The sequence below is a fragment of the Orycteropus afer genome, unplaced genomic scaffold (genome assembly GCF_000298275.1).
Source record: "Orycteropus afer afer isolate SDZICR_OR568_19922 unplaced genomic scaffold, OryAfe1.0 scaffold00584, whole genome shotgun sequence".
Taxonomy (NCBI): Eukaryota; Metazoa; Chordata; class Mammalia; order Tubulidentata; family Orycteropodidae; genus Orycteropus; species Orycteropus afer.
Window position 1 is genome coordinate 105315 of NW_006922171.1, and position 22283 is coordinate 127597.

Sequence of the window (22283 nt, forward strand, 5' to 3'; positions counted from 1 at the left end):
ACTGAAGTGAAATAGAGAACAATTAAATATACACTATTATTTGAGTTACTCTTCCATTGTTTTACATGGAGAGTTACATACAATATTGATTGTTGACTTGTATGGGAATTCACTCAGAAAATCTCCTGGCCAATGATTGGGAAGATACTATTATCTGTGTATTAGTTTTTGGGTACAAAGAGAGTTTACATGGTAAGACAAAATCCTAAAGGGTACACTATTTGAAGAAATTCTGGTATATACTTTTCTAGGCAGAGGATGCTATTTTGTACTCTTGCTGGTTCTCCACTATATTGCACACATAACAATTTGCTAGATGTTCTTCATAAATATTTAGCCCTTGTCATTTGAACTGAGATGGCAATGAAGCAGAATATTTATCTAAATACCTGCATATAAACTACAAGTATATATTTCTGTAGAGAAAAAGAGTCATAATGAATAACACTTAACTATTGTGACTTAGAGACATGAGCTAAGGCTTTGGTTGAGTTCCTCAGAGTCTACGTTATTTATTCTAGAAACAGAGTAGACTTCTTGAATATCCTGACTATTCATCATATGTAATTTTAGGTGTTGAACATTATGTGAGGAATACTGACCATAGCTTCCCCCTGCAGAAACCTATGGGAAGGTTATATCTTAAACTTAAATGGAAAATATTCCATTCAGTAGCTTTCTTGTCTCAATATAATCATAATCATGCAGCAATAATGCAATTAATCTCCAAATTGCTGTGGGGAGGAAAAGGTATCTCAGTTGCTTGACGTAACGATCAAAATCAGTGCAGCGTTGGAAGATATTGGGAAGGATCAGTTTACTAGGTTGAACTTGTACCCATTTTCTTCAATTTCTAGAGCTAAAAAGGTGAATATCGAGAGTTCTAATTTGAAGTACAAATTAATTGATTTTGAGTTGGCGTTTAAAAAGCAAAGCGGATATAATGTTGCTACCAAAACAAATTTGAAGCTTAGTATAAAGATCCATTTTTTCCTTTCAGGGGAAAAAATAGCTCGTTTCTAAAGCAGGCCATCAACTCCTGGTTATGTGAACATGACAAATGATTGCTTCGTATAACCTACTCAGGAAAGAAGAGAAGTCTCATTTTATCATTGGTCACACAGTCAGTGAGTGGTAAAAATGTTTCTGGATACAACATTTACCAAAACATTTTGAGAGCACCTACCTGAGAGAGTGGTATAGAAGCAGAATGAGAGTAATGTCTAGAAAACGCTGCCACAGAATAGGATAATGAATGCCCTGCCCATTCTGCAAGCTTTGTCCACTGGAATGGAATCACAATCAACATAAACTGACAGATATTTCTCTCATTTAAATATAAGAAAAGTGACAAAACAAAGAATGCTCAAGCCAATGCAGGTAAGTTTTCTGAAGCTCAGTGTGAGAAAAATGGCAAAGTTATTTTTCTTCAGTTTTCTACTAATTTAAACAGATGATGTTATGCAATAAAGTGTTTATCTTTTAAGGCTGTTAATAGATAAGCTTTCATATTGCAGATATGAGAAGAGAGAGGTCTACCTGAAGATGAAGTTGACATAGCAGCTAAAAGGATTATCCTACTCAATTATACAAATCCTGAGAAGGGATTTAAACTGGGAAATAAAAAAACCTGAGATGAGAGTAAGATGCTTCTCTTAGAGGTTCGATCTTTACCTGGAAAATGTGAAGAAAAACTAAGAACAATATAGGCTGATTGTTACCTAATATGCCCTCTTAACTTATAAAGAAATTGAAATGGACTTAAAACGAGCACTGAATAATTAAAGAAATGCGTAACACTAAGGGCCTGATTTTAATTTGCATAATTTTTCCCCTCACAGTGCCTAATTAAGACATCAGTTTTTTAAAAAAATCCAATGGAACTCGAAGATTTTCCACACTGAATTAACGTTAAGGACTTTTAATGGACGCTTTAATTAGACTTTGTTATTCATAGAAATTCTACACAAATTAAAATCAGACCTTGCATGCACTGTTCACAGCTGAGTCTAGCAAAATGCTCCATGGAACCCAGACTTTTGAATCTAGGCTCAGACAGCAAATTTTATTTCTAAACTGATATATTAAGATCCTACAGTTTTACCTAGTTATCACTATTATTAGATCATTAAAATTACTATACCATTTTGAACATTTTCTTCTAAAATACAAAACAGTAAGTTTAGCTTAAAATTCAAAATTCAGGAATGCTGTAATTAGTTTAGTATATTAATTTGTCAATGGGGCCAAAAGTAAAGGTAACTTTAAGTAATCTAAAGATTGCTGGATATGTTGTTACTCAAAATAAAACATTCAGACTCAGAGAGGACTGTTTTGATTCATTTAAACAATTACATTAAGTCTAAAGGGACTCTTTCCATACTTTTTGTTTTTAATCATTAATTAATATGCACATCCTAATTACTGCCATTTTAATAACTAAACAGTATTAATAACAGAATGTTTCAAAACATCCCCAAAGCACCAAAAGGTATAATAAGGAGTGAACAATAGTCTTGGAAGAAAGCAGCAAAGCCAAATACCAGACCATAAGATCAAAATAACATTAACACTGATCTTAGATTTTGCAATCATTGATAAACCCAGCACTCCACAAAGACTATCTACTCTTATTACCAAATCTCTACAGAATAACCTCTCCATAGAAAGAACCACATCTCTGGTGACTGGAAAATACACGAGTCACTACATTTACAATGAATCTCTACAACTACTGCACAATGTTTACAAAAGAAAAAATAAAAGACGCTTCTAGTACTGTCACTCATTATTAAATGTAGTCATGTCTGTACAAAGAATATTCAAGTAGTCATCAAACACTGAAAATGTTTACCTTAGTGAAGCTTATTTTAATGCCTAATAGTTGGCCTATAAATACAACTGTAAGTTCTTTTGTGTGTGTTTATTTTAGCACATAACCTGCTCCTGCCTAAAATAATCACCTTGTCTCTGTGTCAAACAAGGTATTTCAGAGGTGTGAACTTCAGCTCAGAGTTTTTTTCTCAGTGTACTTTCTGCATAGACTTTCTCTTCAGTCAATGAAAATCCAAAAACATCAAACCAAAACCATCATCATAAATAAGCCCCTTTGGGGCAACACACTTCCTACCTGCCATTCAGCCCCATTTAAATGAATCACCAAGACGCTTCCTGAAGATGGATTTCAAAAGCTTGATGTTCTGCCAGACATACTGTCTGACTAACCTCTATGCCTTAGAGTTCGCCCTGTTCCATCTCCCTTAGGCTCTAACCTTATTTTCTCTCTTGTTTTTACCTGGCTGGTTTGTGGACTGGACGGGTCATAAGAAGGTACGTAGTTCTTCAGAGTATCCTGAGGATTCAGGTGGGGAGGATATCTGATTGTTGGATGAGAAAAGTAGCTCGATGGGGCTGGAGGAAGGATAGCTTGTGTTGGAAATGGCAACGGTGAGGGTGGAGGTGGAGTTCGAGTTGAGATGACTGCAGAAGACAGAAAAGGAAAGATCGATTCATCAGCAGTGAACCTATAAAACCGATCATCATTCATTAGTATTTTCATGATTTAAACCAAGTTCTCCTAAAATAACAGCTATTCTTTTATATTCTCGACATTAGTACTGATGGGCCCACACAGACATCCTGCCACACACACACACACACACACACACAAACACACACTAAAAAGCAGTATCAATCCTGCTTAAGAGATCCATGAATTTTTACAGAAAGAAGTTTCTCTTTTATGAGTTATACCATTGTTGGTTAAAGCATTTCTTTGAGCAAACTTATTTGCCAGCAAAACATATTTTCTGATTATGAAATCTTTGTCTCAAGAATCCAGATCAAGTCACAGCACGAATCAGACAGCAGAGGATCCTGGAATTTCTACCAAATGAAAACTGAAGTGTAATAACATTTTAGGTAATCTTTCCCCTATAAATATTAGCTGGTGGTTGTTTATAAGGAAAGCTAATAATTAATAAGGAATAATATCATGATATTTATATAAATGATTATGAATATTCAATATAGGGTCCTGGGAACTCTTCCTAATGAAAATGTTCCTTTCAAAACCAAAAGAGCCCTAGTCTATAACTATTTTTCATTCTACCATAATTTCTTCTGTATGTAGCTTAAAAGATGTTGTTATAGTAAAGCCAAGAATAAAATCCATTCCAATTCAAATTATAATTCTCATATACTAACTTACTCATAAATCACATATTTTACAAAGTATACCACTAAAAAATCACATACTATCTAAGGGATGTTTAATTTTATTGAACTTTAGTTTATCATTAGTATAATCATAATTTATTATTTAATTTTCTAAATATACATCAAGTTTTAAAAATAGGGAAAGAAGATAACTGTACAATCATTATCTCTACCATTTTAAAGAAAATACAAATTTAGGATGGAGACATATAAGTAACCAATCAAGCACAAATTAAGAATATCAACCAATATATATGGAAGTTTAGATTAAATGTGTTTCTATTTAATATTTCAATTCCAATTAAAGGAAATTATGAGTGTTTTGTGTTTTATGAGATATCTTAGCAAATCAAATAATATGAAAAAATAAATTCTTTCCATGACCTATAAATGAAATTTCTGGAATGACTTATCTCCAACTAATTACACACACACACACACATACACACACCCCAAAAATTTTTAAAAGATATTGCTTATCTCTCCCAAAGAAAGTTTTTCATAAGGTATAAGAAACTATGAATATATATCACAACAGAATCATAAATTCAATGGTCATAACTTTGCTCCCTGGAATATCTAGGGCACTGTTCCTTAGAATCCTCTGGATTGATTGCTATAATGCAGATTTCTGGATTTAACCACAGATCTACTGAATCAGTACCTGCAGGGGTAAGGCACCAGGGAGTGCATTTTAAACATGTACCCTATGAGATCTCTTTCCACATTGAATTTTGAGCATGCCCCATCAAATGAAAGAATGCATTTCAGAAAATAATTTGTATATTTCTTAAAGCAAAACTCCTTTTTGAAGTATTTATTTAAGAAGTATACACAATTGAAGGTATAATTTAAGGCAACACAAACATCTACATAAAATTGGGCATTCTGTCTGTTTAGGGACTTCATCTCAGCTCAATTTAACCACAGTCTTTACACACATCTGTTGGAAACCTTTCAGGAACATATATACAGCTACATCTTGGGTCCTTTGGGCATTGTTTTGGTATCAGCAGTTCTTGCAGGCAGGAATATAGTTTAAAATCATGAAAGAGATCTCCTTTCCAATGAACTGGCACAAATCCAATCTGAACTCAAATCTCTGGACATTTTGCTGCTTTGCTTAAGTGAGCTGTAGCTGGCCTGGTAGAATGCTGTATCTCAATCCAAAGTCCAAATGACTACTGTTGTGGATTGACTTGTATCCCTCAACAAGATAGGCTGAAACACGAACCTCTGTACCTGTCTGTGACTGTGATCTTGTTTGGAGAAATAGGATTTTTTCTTTTTGCAGTTGCTACCAGTTAGGTTAATGAGGTCAGACTGAAGTAGGGCCAGTCCTAATCCCTTCTGAGTGGTGTCTTATAAGAGGGGAGAACAAATAGAGTTACCCACAAATGAAGAACAGTCATATGACAGACACAGCTGCAAGCCAAGAAATGCCAACAAATATCAGGGCTACCAGAAGGAAGGATCTTCCAATGCCCTTAATTTGGACTCCTATACTCCTGAATGGTGAAAGAACGCATTTCTGTTTTTTGAAGCCATTCACACTTTGTGGTATTTTGTTAGGAAGCTCTGGAAAACTAAGATAGCTATCTAATTTTATCTACTCAATAAAATTCATTCTAGTCCTTCAAGAAATAAAGCTAAATACAAGATAGAAAATTTTTTCCTTCATTATGAAAGAATCCATCCATCCATCCAAATATGCATGAATGTATATCTTGCCTGTGAAGTCTTCTTAATTGGATTCCTTCCTCCAGTCTTGCTCTTCCCAATACATACTTCATGCTCTTTTACCAATGACTTTTAAAAAGTACCATTACAATTATGTAACTTCTCCATGAAAAAATCTTTCAGTGGCTTCCCACTGCCTACTGAATACAGAATCTCAAGCCTGGACAGTTTTAAAGGCACTGATGACTCTGCTTCTGATACTAAAGAGGACACTATTAATCCATGGAGGCAATAAAAATAAGAAAAACATTATCACCAAAAGATAAAATACGTGTGAGAAACAAGGCTCTGATTGCATATTGGATAATTTTCTTTAATTTTGTCAGAATGAGAAATATAAGGAAGCTGGCTGGATGATTTCACTTTCGCCAGAAGAAGTGGGGAAACAAAGAAGTGAGCTCTGGGCTTCAGAGTCACAGCTCAAGTGCCCCATAAAAGACCTGAAAGTTGCTGTTTGTGGCCTGAAAGAAAACCCTATTTGTTATAGTAACAGAGCTGATATTTCTGAAAACTCAGTTTTATTGTAAAAGTGGCTAAATTACAATGTCAGTTGAATTCCTCGCCTCGAGTAGTGTCTGAAGTGAAAGTGAGAGCATTGATTGGTATGAAATGGGATACTGAAATTTGGGATGGGGACATATACGTAATCAATCAGGAAAACAGGGACAATGTGCCCTTAAATTCCGTTGAATCATTCCTGCCCATAGCCCCACCCCTCCCTTCTGAACAGTTACTCCATCTTTGTCTGCTAAAGCACCTTTCCTAGAAAATCATTATCCTTTCCACTTGCATTTGATGACATTAACCCAACTGTGCCTGAAGAGTCTTTGGCCAAGATGGTGTCTGGGGCATTGCCTGAGGCATTGCATGAGGGTGATACCTTATAACACATTGCTGAATGTTCCCAAGACCCACCCCCACCACTCATTTTTTGCTTCTAGATCTATAATTAGATTTAAGTCCCACAAAACCTTCACTCAGTGTTTCAGCTTGAGAGGTTAGGAAATGATTTAATAGTTTTAACTAGTTGTTTCACTGAAGCATAGATTAAGTGGTGGCCTTCACTCTATCAAGTTGAAGTGCCAGATCTGCCGTGGCATAATGCAGAAGAAGGTATTCAAAGACTTAGGGAAACTGGCATATTAAAGTGTATTTATCAGGTTGGACTCACAGACCCACCCATGGAGTGACCAGAGGACACATCTTTTACTACAATGGTAAAGAACTAAATTGTGAAGAGAGCTCCAACATCCTTGAAGTCTGCTATGATTGCTCAGATCTGACAAATGGGTACTGATCTAACTGAATTAAGACACCTAACTACAATGGGAGCTCTGGTAGCATAGTGCCTAAGGTACTTGACTGCTAACCAGGAGGCTGGCGGTTCAAACCCACTAGCCACTCCTCGGAAGGAAGATAGGGCAATCTACTTCTGTAGTGACACTGCCTCGGAAACCCAAGGACGGTCGCTATGAGTCGGGTCTGACTCCAAGGCACATAATAATAACAACAACTACTACGATGGGGCTGACTGGACCCCTTGGTGCTAGGGACCAATTGACAGCACTTAATCAACAAAGAAGCGCTCTGGTAGCACAATGGTTAAGGCATTCAGCTGCTAAGCAAAAGGTTGGTGGTTAGAACCCACCAGGTACTCCACAGGAGAAAAATCAGGCTATCTGCTTTCATAAAGCTTTACACCCTTGGAAAATGAAGCAAGTCTACTCTGTCTTATAGGGTCATTATGACTTGGAAATGACTCAGTGGCAGTGAGTTTGGTTTTGGTTTTGGTAAATAATAAAGAAAGGTGGGCATGGTTACTGTAATAGACAGCAGAATCAAAGCAGTAATCAGAATACTTTCATTCATATGGATTTAGGACATTGACTACTTAGTCTCAGTATTTCTAGGAGTAAAACAGATGGGAAATCTACTAAATATTTACTTGATTTGTACAAACAGAAGAATTCTAGGTCAACAGCAGTCAAACTTGAAACATCAGAATAAAGAGTCACAGCCCCTCAATCAATTCCCAGACTTGAGCCAGTTTACAAACTCACAACCCCTTGAATGAAGGGGAGAGAGGTCCTCAATGCATTGCCAGAAATCTATACTGTTAATCTTTCTCCCAGCCTTCCCTAAATGAATCTACAGTGTTTTACAAGAGGGACTATTCACTGGGGAAAAGGAAATAATGAGACTTTTTGGGGATTACTGAACACTGGCTCGGAACTGACTAATTGTCAGTTCCGAGGGACATCTGACAAAATGTCCCTATGGATTACCTGTCAGAGTAGGGGCATATGGAGGTCAGGTTATTAATGCTATGAGTTGGAGCCAACTGGATGGCACATACCAATTACCAACAGTGGTATATAAGATAAGTGGTATATAAGATGATATATAAGATATTCCTTCTAAAGTGAAGGATAAATTGTTGCATCTGGCTTCTCCCACAACTGAAAAGGAGGCCCAATGCCTGGTAGGTCTCTTTGGATTTTGGAGACAACATATACCTCACTTGGGTGTGCTAGTGTGGCCTATTTATCAAGTCACTTGAAATGCTCCTAGATTTGAGTGGGGCCCAGAAGAAAGAAGGTTCTGCAACAGGTACAAGCTGCCATGCAAGGCACTCTGCAAGTTTGGCCATATGATCTGGTTGATCCAATGGTACCTGTAGGGTCAGTAGCAGATAGAAATGCTGTTTGGAATCTTTCCCAGGCCTCTATTAGTGAATCACAGTGCAGATCCTTAGAATTTTGGAACAAAGCCCTGCCATCCTCTGAAGATAATAACTCCACTTTTGAAAAAACAGTTTTTGGCTTGTTATTTGGCCTTAGTAAAGACTGAATGCTTAACCATGGGCCATCAAGTCACCATGTGGTCTCAGCTGCCCATCACGAGATTGGTCTTGAACAGGACCTGAAGGCATAAGTAAGTTACATGAGGAAGTGGCCCAAATGCCTATGGTCTCCATTTCTGTCACATTACCTTCCCTCTCCCTGTCAGCTCCTATGGCCTCAGGAGGAGTTCCTTATGATCAACTGACTGGGAAGTGGAAACTCGTGCCTTTCTTACAGACTGTTCTGCATGATATGCAAGTACCACCCAAAAGCCATTTTAGGCTTCTCGTGCCTCTGGATCAATAGGCAAAGAAGGGCTGGTGTGACTGATCCTCATTACCAGACCAAAAACTAAAAACTCACTGCCATCGAGTTGAATTCAACTCATAACGAACCCCTTTGGGTTTATGAGGTGGTAAATCCTTATGGAAGTAGAGATTGCCTGATCTTCTTTCCGCAGAGTGGCTGGTGGGTTTGGATTGCCAACCTTCTGGTTAGCAGTCAAATGCCTTAGGCATTTGGTGCCTTACACCACCAGAGGTCCTTCAAATTGATATTATATAACAAAGATAAAGAAGAATATTTCTGGAATATAGAAGATCTATTGGGGTGTCTCGTAGTAAGTAACATGATGCTCTTTGATTAAAGTCAATGGAAAACTATAGCAACCCAATTCCAACATGACTACTAATGGCCCAGACTCCAGGAATGAAGATTTGGGTCACTCCACCATGCAAAAAACCACAACCAGATGAGGCTCTTGCTGAGGGTAATGGGAATACAAAATGGGGAGTGGAAGAAGGTAGTTCTATATATCAACTATAACCACATGACCAATTGCAGCTTCTTCCTTGCTTTATTTTAGGTTCTGTGTGTGTGTATGTATGAATGTATACATACAATTTTAGCAAATGTTGTTTTCTTATAAACTGTAAGATGTAAACAGGGCTAGTGTATTTTCTTATTGTACACATGCTAAGTTGTATCATGTTAGGTACAAATATGACTTTATAATTGTCTTTACTTAGAGATTATGTATGGTTTAAGGAGATGTGTATAGGTGCCAAGCTGGTAAGGGGTGGACTGTGATGGTTAATGCTATGTGTCAACTTGGCTAGGTCATGATTCCCAGTATTGAGTAGTTGTCCTCAATTCTGTGATCTGATGTACTTATCTTTCATTTTGTGATATTATGTAATTATCTAACATTTTATATATTGTAAATCATAAACTCTATATGTTAATAAGATATGATTAGTGTAGGGTATATGGAGTCATAGCCTTCTAAGAAGGCATGCTTCAAGTCCCACCCTTACTCAGGTCCTACCATTACTCAAGTCATGCCCTTACTGAAGTCACACCCTTAGTCAAGTCATACCATACATTGATGTAACAGAAGTTTTTTGGGGGCTGTGACCTGCATCCAATACATATATGGATGTTCTGGCAAGGTTCTGGATCCTGTATCTGGTTCATCATCATCTGACCTCCAGTTCCTGAGACTTGAGCTAGCAGCCTAACCCGACCTGCCAATTATGGGATTTGCCAGCTTCTACAGCCCTGTGATCCAGAAGCCTGCCATCTGACCCACTGATTTTGGGATTTGCCAGTTTCTGCAGCCCTGTGAGCAAACAGCCTGTCATTTGACCTACTGACTGTGAATTTATCAGCCCCTTCAGACACATGAGTCAGGAGAAGCCTCCAGCCTAACACCTGACCCATGGATTTGGGACTTACCAGCCTCCACAATCACATGAGCCATTTCCTTCCTAGAAAGCCTAAGACTATGTTGGAAAAATATATGATGAAGGACCAAGATGAAAGACTTACCTAAGTGTCCCACATATCATTATGGAGAGAATCATTGTTTACTTTTTTGCAGATTTAGAAGTATTAATATTTTAATCAGGTATCTTAATAAATAGGTGATTTGACATCTAAGTTCGTTTATTTTCAAATATTCAGTGTTAAAAATCTATGAAATAGATACTGGTTTATACCAGCAGTATAAAGAATAAACAGAAAAAATTTTACCACATCAAATTGTGTATTTCCCTCTTAATTTTATATTTCCTTCATTACAACAATAAAAGACATCCATTTTTTCCCACCACCATTAGCAAAACCTCAATGCCCACACACAAAAGCTGCCTCTTTCTTCCTCCCTGCTACTTCTGGTAACCACTAATAATCTTTGGGGTATTATATATATATTTTTTCCTATTTTATTAAGATATTAAACATAAGATCAAGTATATTATCAGACATACATTTTTAAAGTATGGTATTGTGGTTGTTATGTGCCGTCGAGTTGCACCTGACTCATAGCGACCCCTCCTTGGGTTTCCGAGGAGGTATCAGTACAGAAATAGATTGCCCAACCTTCCTTCTGAGGGCATAGTAACAATAAATATTGACATACATTTACAAATCATAGCTAAGGACTTTAAGAAATGTTACATCCTTTGAATAAAGATGTAAAAACTATATTCCAGGGTGAAGGTTAAGGAATTGCCTAACCATAAATTTAAAACAAATAGCGTATCTATATAAACATTTACAAATTAAACTTTTTCTACCTACAATTCAGTTTACTCCTGTGAAGAGCTTAAGAGTATTAAGTAAAAAATCTCTAATATTGCTTATCAATTGCATCTCATTTTCAATTTTTGAGAAAGAATTTAGTATTAGTTGTCACCTAAATTTGATGTCATTGTTAGGTGATGCTGTTAGTGTTCCAACTCATAGTGACCCTATATATAATTGATCGAAATACTGCCCAGTCCTGCATTATCCTTACAATTGTTGCTATGCTTGATTCCAGTGTTGGAACTACTGTGTCAATCTATCTCACTGAGGGTCTTCTTCTTTTTCATTGACCCTCTATTTTACCAAGCATGGTCCCTCCTGATAACATGGCCAAAGTACTTAAGATGAAGTCTTGTCACTGTTGCTTTTAAGGAGTATTCTGGCTATACTTCTTCCATGATAGATTTGTTCATTCTCTGGCAGTCCACGGTACATTTAATATTCTTTGCCAACACCATAATTCAAAAACATTAATTTCTCAGTCTTCCTTATTCATTATCCAGCTTTCACATACATGTTGTCGCTGTTGTTAGGTGCCATTGAGTCAGCTCTGACTCACAGTGACCCTATGTACAACAGAATGCAACAATGCCTAGTCCTGTGACAGCCTCACAAGCCTTGCTATATCTGAGCCCAACGTTACAGCCCCTGTGTCAATCCATGTCATTGAGGGCCTTCCTCTTTTTCACTGGGAGCTCTGGTGGCATAGTGCCTAAGTCATTTAACTGCTAACCAGAAGGCTGGCAGTTCAAACCCAGTAGCTAACCTTCTACTTTACCAAGCATGATATCCTTCTCCAGGGAATGGTCCCTTCTGACAACATGACCAAAGTAGGTAAGATGAAGTCTGGCCATTCTTGCTTCCAAGAAGCATTCCAACTGCAATTCTTCCAGGACAGATTTGGTAGTTCTCTTGGCAGTCCATGGTACTTTCAGTATTGGGTTGGGGCAGGTATGTTTTAGCCCTAAAAGTGACATCTTTGTTTTTAATTAAAAAAGAGGTTTTTTACACCAGATTTTCCCAGAGCAATATATCATGTGTTTCTTGACTGTTTCTTCCATAGGCATTGATTGTCGATCCAAAATAAAATGAATACCTGAAAACATCAATATTTTCTCCTTTTATCATGATGTAATTTAAATTACAAATATAAAATATTGGCTTCTTGTTCCTATTGTATTAAGATATTAAACATAAGATCAAGTATATTATTCCACATGAAGATTATGTGCATATAAAACAGCTGTCAAAGAAAAATATCACTTTTAAAAAATGAATTAAATTCTTCAAAATTATTTAAATATTGACTGTATATAGAAAAGAACATCTACAGAAATCATGTCTTTCTATCTTAATTCTATTAGAGATACTCTAAACTCCGTAATATACTTGATAATCAATCTTTCCCTTAATAAAATATTTAGAATAAGGACCAATGCTGAAATTACAGTTAACTATGTACCCCATGTTTTCTAATTCTTTTTGACTGTAAACTTTCCAATAAAGGCTGGACAATCTACTTCCATAAAGATTTACCGCCTCAGAAACCCAATGGGGGTTGCTATAAGTCAGAATTGACTCGATGGCAGTGGGCTTGGTTTTTTGGTTTGAATGTTTTTAAATTGATGGCTTCAAAAATCTTTTTTTGTTAATTAACAAAAAGGATATTTTATCAACTATGATCCCCTGCCCCTTTTTGGTTGAGAAAGTGCGGTCCCCATTGCTAAACTTATAAACATTTGCTCCATCTACTGAGTGTTTGGGCCCTGTAGACAAGAGTGAGACTTCTCATATATGCTTGAAACTTCTCACCACTGTGTGCAACTCCAGGAATTCCGGGGTGGTGGTGCTGGGGGAAAGTGCTCAATCTGGGGGAAGAATCCTGTGGAGATGTTGAGCTGAACAATGGCTTTTCAGGCTTCTTCATAGTAGTTGGAGAGGACATGTCTGCAAAGGAAGAGGGAGAAGGAAAGAAAATAGAAGCTTTATGACCTTAAGCTATAATGTTCACTTTACCATATAAAGAGATATTTTCCAACATTTTTGTGTTTTTGTACAACGGCTGTTTTACAAAATGTATACTAAGCAACAAAGAATGGCTCTTCTGGAGCTCTGACATATCTGTCAGTAACCATCTCCACTGATGCTATCCCAAGGCTTCATTAAAACTATCATCAGAATTATTCCACTACTAAATAAAACCTGAACTTCTGAAAACAAAAGTTTCATGTTTCCTTTGCTCCCCGGGTTCAACATTTTTTTTTTTTCATACCTCAGCATTTCATTATTAGATTTATACAATTCAGAGATTGGTCTTTTGTCCTACTGAATATGCTGTGAAAATAATATAGGGAAACCTGATCAAAATTAAAAAAGCAACCTGTAGATACTCTGGCAAGTATATCATTAATATAACATTGTTATGGAAAAATCACTCACTCATTTAACAAAAATATACATTCTTTAATTTTTTCACTTTGTATAAGTTTAATGGGTTCTTTCTATTTGCTAGATAAAGTGAAACAAACAAACAAAAACTCACTGCCTTTGAGTCAGATCTGACTCATAGCAACCCCTCCTTGGGTTTCGGAGGCTGTATCACTATGGAAGTAGATCGCCCAATTTTCCTTCCAAGGAGTGGCTGGTGGGTTTGAACTGCCAATCTTCTGGTTAGCAGTCAAATGCCTTTGGCACTATGCTACCAAAGTGAGGATGTTAAAAAATACCTAAAAAATAATTCTGACTCTAGTGATGCTCACTGCCAGTGAGAAGGAAAATGATGAAATAAATGGTTGTCAATAGTCCAGATGGAGTAAGTATGTTGAGAGCAGGGAGACTGTCTCATTTGCTGCTATTTCATCTGTGGCAATGCAGAGTGGCAGTGACTACCTCTGCTTCCCCAGGTTAAGGAAGGCATCCCCAGAGGCACTATGTTTAAATTGTAATCAGGGATAACATTCCCAAAGAGAGGAAATGTTTAGAAGGTAGGAATGAACTAAACAAGTAATACCGGTAGTCTATGGAATGGTGGAATATAGAGGTGAAGAAGGAGAGAAAACAGGTGGCAGGACCCACACAATCATGGGCCATGGATTTTGAGTGTAAATGTCTGAATGAACAATAACCTGATGGGGGACTGCTACCGATGGAGGAAATAGTATCACAATTACAGTTTAGAGCTACTCCTCCAGAAAGGAGACAGAGGATGAATTAGCTGAAATGGAGCTAGCAATCAAGGAGAACACTTAAGAAGACAGATTAATCAATACTTCCATTCCATAAATATATATCCAAGGCCTAACTTGGGTCAGACACTGTGCTAGTTACTGGGGACATACAATGGTGATCTAGACTAAGCTTCTGCCTTTGTAAAACTTAAAACCTAGTAGGGCATAGAGACAAGTCAAAAGGAATTATAAGATGGGTTAAGAAGTGTAAGAAGTGTTATGATAGGGCAAACATTCAAGGCCTGTATTCATTTATTCATTCTACAAGTATTTATTACTGCCAGAATATAGACCATGAGAGCTTGAAATAAGAGTGGGAATGAAGCTAATGCAATAGATAAATTGAAGTAACCCAGTTCAATGAATAACTGGATGTAGATCTTCATATTGGGTGACTAACAGATTGCATGGTACAATTAACTGGAGGAGGGAGGAAACTCTGATTGGTAGAACAGATATGTCTTGTTTTCAATAACTTGAGTAATTTTGATTTCATGATGGTTCATAAATTTCTATAGTAAAATGTTCCAGAAATGATAGGTGTTATAAAATCTACATTTTTATTATCAAAAAATTTAAGTGTAGATAGATTGATGGATACCATAGTAAAGGACTCCAATGTACTCTCATCTCTCAGGTTCAACATATGAGCTCCTGGCCAGTTTTATTTCATCTTTACCCCCAACATCTATTGTATTACTTTAAAGTTTATCACAAACAGCTTATATTTTCACCTAGAAATACCTCAGTATGTATCTCCAAAAGACAAACAAGGCTTTATTAAAAGAGCAAAACCACAAAACCATTATTACACATTAAAAATATGTATAATTTTCATTTATAATTAATTCCTTGAAAAATTAGAAAAAGACTTTGTAGTGCTATTACTATAAAGAACTGTTATCTTTACATTTTACCACTTGAAAAATTACCATCCAATAAAACTAAATATTTGCTTTCTGCATGCTGACACTTAAAGAATGGGTATGATGCTATAAAGATATTAAACACACCATCTACAAAAAATAACAGGTATATCTCTAGCCTTAAGATACAATTTGTGATTAAGCAGCTGTCACTAACCTATCAAAACTTTGATGAGTCAGAGAACTAGTTCCTAGTATCTTCCTCAAAAAGAAATTGTAATAAAACCATAGCAATTAATGTCACTACCAAAAAAAAGATGGAGGAGGGAATAATTTAAAAACCAAGTTTAAAATATAGACAAAGAAATAATTTAAAAGCCAAGGCTTAAAATATAGACAAAGGAAGCTCATTTAGCTGTTTCCCTCAAAAATAAATTTAAAAATATTAAATTAAAAATAACAAAGTTACCCTCAAAAATGCAAAAAAGCAATTCTTAATTTCACTTAAGAGCTATGTGATTTTAAAAGGTAATACTACAAATATAGATTTTTGCTTGCTGGAAATTAAACCATAGAATTTGGACAAAATCCCTCTTATCCCTCTAATAAGTTTCCATTCCAAATTTTTTACTTAAAAGTAACTCTTATAAAATAAATTCAAAATGTATTAAGGACCTAAATATATAAACGAAAACCATACAATTCTTAGAAGAAAAACCAAAGGCAACAGTGTAAGCTCCAGCTTTTAAGAAAAGATTATCTAATATAATAACAAAAGCACAAACAGCAAAAGATAAAATAAATAAATAAGACCACATAAAAATTAAAAACCTTCATTCCTCAAACTAATTTACCAAAAACGTGAAAAGACAAGCTATCAATTGAGAGAATATCTTCAGAAACAATATAACCAACAACAATCTAATAGCCAACATATACAGAAAATTTCAAAAACTTAACAAAAAAGACAAATAACCCAATCATGCAGTACGACAAATGATTTGAATAGAAATTTCACCAAGGAGGATATTCAAATGGCCATCAAATACATGAAAGGATGCTCAGTATCATTGGCCATCAGAGAGACACAAATCAAAATTACAATGAAACATCATTTCCCTACCACTAGGATGGTTAGAAGCAAGGATGGCAAGACTTGGTGTCATATACACTGGGCATGCTTCAGGAGGCCCTGAAGAAGGATATCATGCTTGGTAAAGGAGAGAGTCAGTGAAAAAGAGGAAGACCATCAATGAGAAGGACTGACATAGTGGCTTCAACAATGGGCTCAAATACAGCAATAATTATGAGGTTGGCACAGGACCAGGCAATGTTTCATTCTGTTGTACACAGGGTCACCATGAGTTGGAATTGACTCAACGACACCCAACAGCAACAAGGATGGCTGAGATAAAAACAAAGCCAAAACAAAACAAAACAAAAAACCAGTAAATAACAAATGTTGGCAAGAATGTGGGGAAAGTAGAACCCTTACCCAATGTCAGTGGGAATGTAAAAGGTACAGCTGTTGTGGAAAACAGTGTGGTGGTTCCTCAAAATACTAAAAATAGAACTACCATATGACCCAGCAATTCCACTTCTAGGGATATACCCAAAAGACTTGAAAGCATAGACTCAAACAGAGACTTGTACACCAGTGTTCACTGTAGCACTATTCACAATAGCCAAAAGGTAGAAATAACCTAATTGTTTATCAACAGATATATGGATAAACAATATGTGGTACATATATACAGTGGAACACTACTCAGCCAGTAGGAGAAATGGAAGTGTTGATACTTGGTATAATATGGATGGATCTGGAAGACATTATGCTGAGCCAACTAAGTCAATTACAAAAGGGAAAATATTGTATGACTTCATTTATATAAAACGAAAAGTCAAATGTAAAGAGACCAAAGTTTATTTGTGCCCATTCCAAAGAAAGATGATCTAATAGAATGTGGAAATCATCAAACGGTATCATTAAAATTACAAGTAAGCAAAATTTTGCTGAAAATAAATAAAAAAGGGTTGCAGCAGTACATTGACAGGGAGCTCTCAGAAATTCAAGCTGGATTCAGAAGAGGAGATGGAACAAGGGATATCATTGTTGATGCCAAATGGATCTTGGCTGAAAGCAAAAAATACCAGAAAGATGTTTACTTGTGCTGTATTCACCATACAGAGGCATCTCACTATGTGAATCATAACAAATTATGGATAACATTGAGTAGAATAGGGATTCCAGAACACTTAATTGTGCTCATGAGGAAGCTGCGCATACATCAAGAGGCTGTTGTTTGAACAGAACAAGGGGCTACTACACAGTTTAAAATCAGGAAGGGTGTGTGTTAGGGTTGTATCCCTTCATCATACTTATTCAATCTTTATGCTGAACAAATGGTCTGAGAAATTGGACTATATGAAGATGAACGTGGAAACTGGATTGGAGGAAGACTCCAATGATAACAAACTGCAATATTCTGACACACAACCTTACTTGCTGAAAATGAAGATGACGTGAAGCACTTACTTATGATGATCATAGAGTACAGTCTTCAGTATGGATGACACCACAACATCAAGAAAACAAAAAACCCTCACAACTGGACAAATCATGATAAATGAAGAAAAGACTGAAGTTGTCCAAGATTTCATTTTATTTTGATCCACAATCAACACCCATGGAAGCAGCAAAATCAGATGTTGTATTGCACGGGGCAAATCAACTGCAAAAGACCTCCTTAAAGTTTTCTTCTTTTTCTTTTTCCTTCTTTAAATTTCTATTGTGATTTGGGTGGAAGTTTACAGAACACTCTTTAAAATTTTAAAGAGTAAATTGATGTCACTTTGAAGACTACCAAACAAAAAAACCAAACTCATTGCCATTGAGTTGATTCCAACTCATAGCGACCCCCTTTGGGTTTCTGAGGTGGTAAATCTTTAGGGAAGTAGATTGTCCAGTCTTCCTTCTGAGCAGTGGCTGATGGGTTTAAACTGCCAACTTTCACTTTGAAGACCAAGGTGCGCCTAAACCACGCCATGAAATTTTTGGTCACTTCATATGCTTATGAAAGCCAGACAATGAATAAGGAAGACTGAAGAAGAAATGATGGCTTTGAATTATGGTGTCAGCGAAGAATACTGAAAATACCATGGACTTCCAGAAGAACGAACAAATCTGTCCTAGAAGAAGTGCAGCCAGAATGCTTCTTAGAAGTGAGAAAGGCCAGACTTCATGTCACCTACTTTGGTCATGTTGTCAGAAGGGACCAGTCCTTGGAGAAGGATATCATGCTTGGTAAAGCTAAGGGTCAGTGAAAAAGGGGAAGGCACTCAACGAAATGGATTGACTCAGTGGCTGCCATGATGGGCTAAAGCCAAGCCAGGATTGTGAGGCTGGTGCAGGACTGGGCAGTGCCTCGTTCTGTTGTACATAGGGTTGTCATGAGCCAGAGCTGATTTGATAGCACCTAACAACAACAGGGATGTGAGGGGAAGCGGGGAATTAACAATGATGGAAAAATTGCATTGATTAAGGGTAGAGTTGCACAGTCGCTTATTGTAATTGCTGTCAATAAGTTGTATACCTATAAAAAGTTGAACTGGCGAAAGTTAGGGGATAGATGTTTACAACAAAGACAAAATAAATAAATAAAAGTAGTTGCTGAGGCTGCATATGTACAATCAAAAACTTCATGCAATTTGTTTCTTACTTTGGAGGTTTAGGGTCATAGTTTCGTGGAACAGGCCAATAAACTAGCCTAATAACATGTTCAGTGCTTCTGTTCTACCTCCTAGTTCTATGGATAGTGTCTGGGATTTTGAAAACTTGTATGTAGCCATTCAAGGTACAACAAATGGTTTCTATTTCCTAGAACAACAGAGGAAGAAGGAGAGTAAGGACCAGGAGGAGAAGATGGAATGTGTGGCTAACTGCCTCCATGAATAACTGCCTCCTGCCATGAGACCAGAAGAACTGGATGGTGCCTAGTTACCATTACTGAATATTTTGATCAGAGTGCATAGAAGAATCCTGATCAAAAAGGGAAAAATGCAGAATAGAATTTCAAATTCTCAAAGACTCTAAACATCCTGGAGCCTTGAAGGTTGGCTGAACCCCGAAACTATTGTCCTGAGATAATCTTTAAACCTAAAACCAAAAATATCCCCTGAAGTCTTCTTAAAACCAACAACAGTTCAGCTTAACTAGTAAAAAAAGGTCTGCCTTCAGCTCTTCTGGCGCAGTGCTTAAGGCATTTGACTGTTAACTAGAAGGCTGATGGTCAAACCCACTAGCCACTCTGCGCAAGGAAGATGGGGACAATCTACTTCGGTAAAGATTTAATGCCTCAGAAACCCAATGGGAGTCACTGTGAGTCAGAATCAACTCAATGGCAGTGGGTTGGGTGGGTTTTTTTTTTTTTTGGTTTTGAGCTCCTTCAAGAACTATCTACATGGGATCAAATTTATAGCAGCAACTCAGAAGATTAGATAAGAACCTTTGGGGGCAGTGATTTATGTTAATGGTAGAGGAATAACTCAGAAAAAGAGAGTAAGAATGGTTACAGAACTCAAAGAATGTAATCAATGTCACTGAAAATGTAATCAATGTCTCTGAAGTATACACGTAGAAACTGTTGAATTGGTGCAAATTTTGTTGTGTATATTCTCAAAAATGACAAAATTTTTTTAAAAAAGTAAATAAAATTAATTCTTATAAAAAATAAAGTTGAAATAAGTCAAATCATAATAAAGCTGATTAATATATAATAAGTCTGGAGGAGAAAGATGTGTCAGTCTGCTTCTGTAAAGATTACAGCCTAGGAAATCAACCTTCCGGTTGGCAGTCAAGTGCTTAATCATTGTGCCACCAAGTCTCCTTTACATAATAATAAAACCAAAAACCAAACCCATTGCCATCGAGTCAATGCCGACTCATAGCAACTGTTTTCAAGGTGGTAAATTCTTATGGAAGTAGATTGCCCTACCTTCCTTTCGCTGAGTGGCTGGTGGCTTTGAACTGTCAACCTTCTGGTCAGCAGTCAAATGCTTCAGATACTGCACCACAAGAGCTCTGTTCCTTACATTAAATAGTACATAAAATAAAGTTGAAAAGAGAAGAAAGGTAATAAGAAAAGAATGATCCAGTGTTTCTTTTGATGGGAAAGGGGTAAGGAGTTGCTGATGGCTGGTGAAATATGAACAAAGGAATAGCAGGTAAAGGCTAAAATCAGGCAAAGAAATTTAAAACTGATTTATAAATAAATAATTTATAAATAAGTTTATTTTAAAAGGGAAAACATTTCCAAAAGCTTTATTTTTCTTCTGTTCTTATAGCTTCCACTAGGCCCTTTTCATTTGTACCTGCTTGAATAAGAATTTCCTTCCTGGTCTCCTTTCAGCTGGCTGTCCACATTGTGGCTCATCATCAAAACAGCAATTACAATCACCTCCTTTGAATAATATTTTCCTCATTTAAAAGGTGATCATCATATCATATTGGTTCTTTCTTGCCATTCTATTTTATTTAAACTTAAGTTAAACTAATTTGCTTATGGCTTCCTAGATGGAGGAGAAGGAGCTCTGGTGGCATAGTGCCTAAGGCATTTGATTGCTAACCAGAAGGTTGGTAGTTCAAACCCACCATCCACTCTGTGGAAGAAAGACTGGGCAATCTACTTCCATAAAGATTTATTGCTTCAGAAACCCAAAGGGGGTCACAATGAGTCAGAATCAACTCAATGGCAGTTTTGGTTTTTGTTTGTTTTTGTTTTTAGAGGGAGGAAAGCCAGGAAGAATTTGTTTCTATCTCTGTGCCTTGTCTTGCACGTGACATTCCACTGAACTAGAAAATTATCTCTCTTTACCCTTTAATCAGGAGCCCTGGTGGTTCAGTACTTAAGTGCATGGCTGTTAAATGAAAGATTGCTGGTTTGAACCCACCAGCTGCTCCAAGGGAGAAAGATGTGGCAATCTGCTTCTAGAAATCCTGTGGGGCAACTCTACTCTGTCCTGTAGGGTTGCTATGAGTCAGAATTTGGTTAGATGGCAATGCAGCAGCAGCAGCAGCAGCAGCAGCAACAGCGTACTGCCATGGAATCGAATGTGACTCATTGTGACCCCTTCTTGGGTTTCCAAGGCGGTATCTAGATTGCCCAATCTTCCTTCAATGGGTACCCTTTATTCAAAGAGCCCTGATGGTACAAATGGGTAAGTACATAACTAATGACCAAAAGGTTCATCATTTTACCCACCCAGCCACTCATTGGTAGAAAGACCTGGTGATCTGCTTCCATAAATATTACAGCCCAGGAAACCCTATGGGCGGTTCTACCTTGTTACATGGGGTCGTCATGAGTTGGAATCAACTCAACAGCGTTTAGCAACAACAACCCCCTTATTCCACCTAAAGAATAAAATTTTTATCCGTTGAACCAATCTGATTTACTTTCTGCTCATATAATCTTTCCCAGGAATTTCTAAGGTCTAGATTTCATTAATGATCTTGTGTTTGTATTTTATTACTTGATGGCTTTTCCATTATTATTGCTTTGTACTCATATTATCCATAGCGTAACCTTTTTTTTTTTTTTTTTAATTGTGATTTGGGTGAAAATTTATAGAGCAAATACACTTTCCATACCTTAGATCACATACACTTTACTTTGTCTCATGACATTGACCACAATTTAGAACAATGCAACATTTCCTCTCCCACTTCCTCCCGATACGTACCGCTTCCCTGTGACCATCCCTCCATGCACTCCTACCCCCTGAGCTGTCTCCCTGTGCCT

The 22283-nt window shown here is 36.9% G+C and overlaps 1 protein-coding gene across 1 annotated transcript in view; it reads right to left on the reverse strand.

Moving 5' to 3' along the window:
• Positions 1–22283, reverse strand: part of NFIB (nuclear factor I B) — a 619654-nt gene that overhangs the window by 31848 nt on the left and 565523 nt on the right. Inside the window, exons 7-8 of the mRNA XM_042783020.1 lie at positions 13203–13337; positions 3296–3480 (exon numbers count right to left, since the gene is read on the reverse strand). Of these exons, the coding sequence (XP_042638954.1) occupies positions 3296–3480; positions 13203–13337 (320 nt within the window). The remainder of the gene's footprint in view (positions 1–3295; positions 3481–13202; positions 13338–22283) is intronic.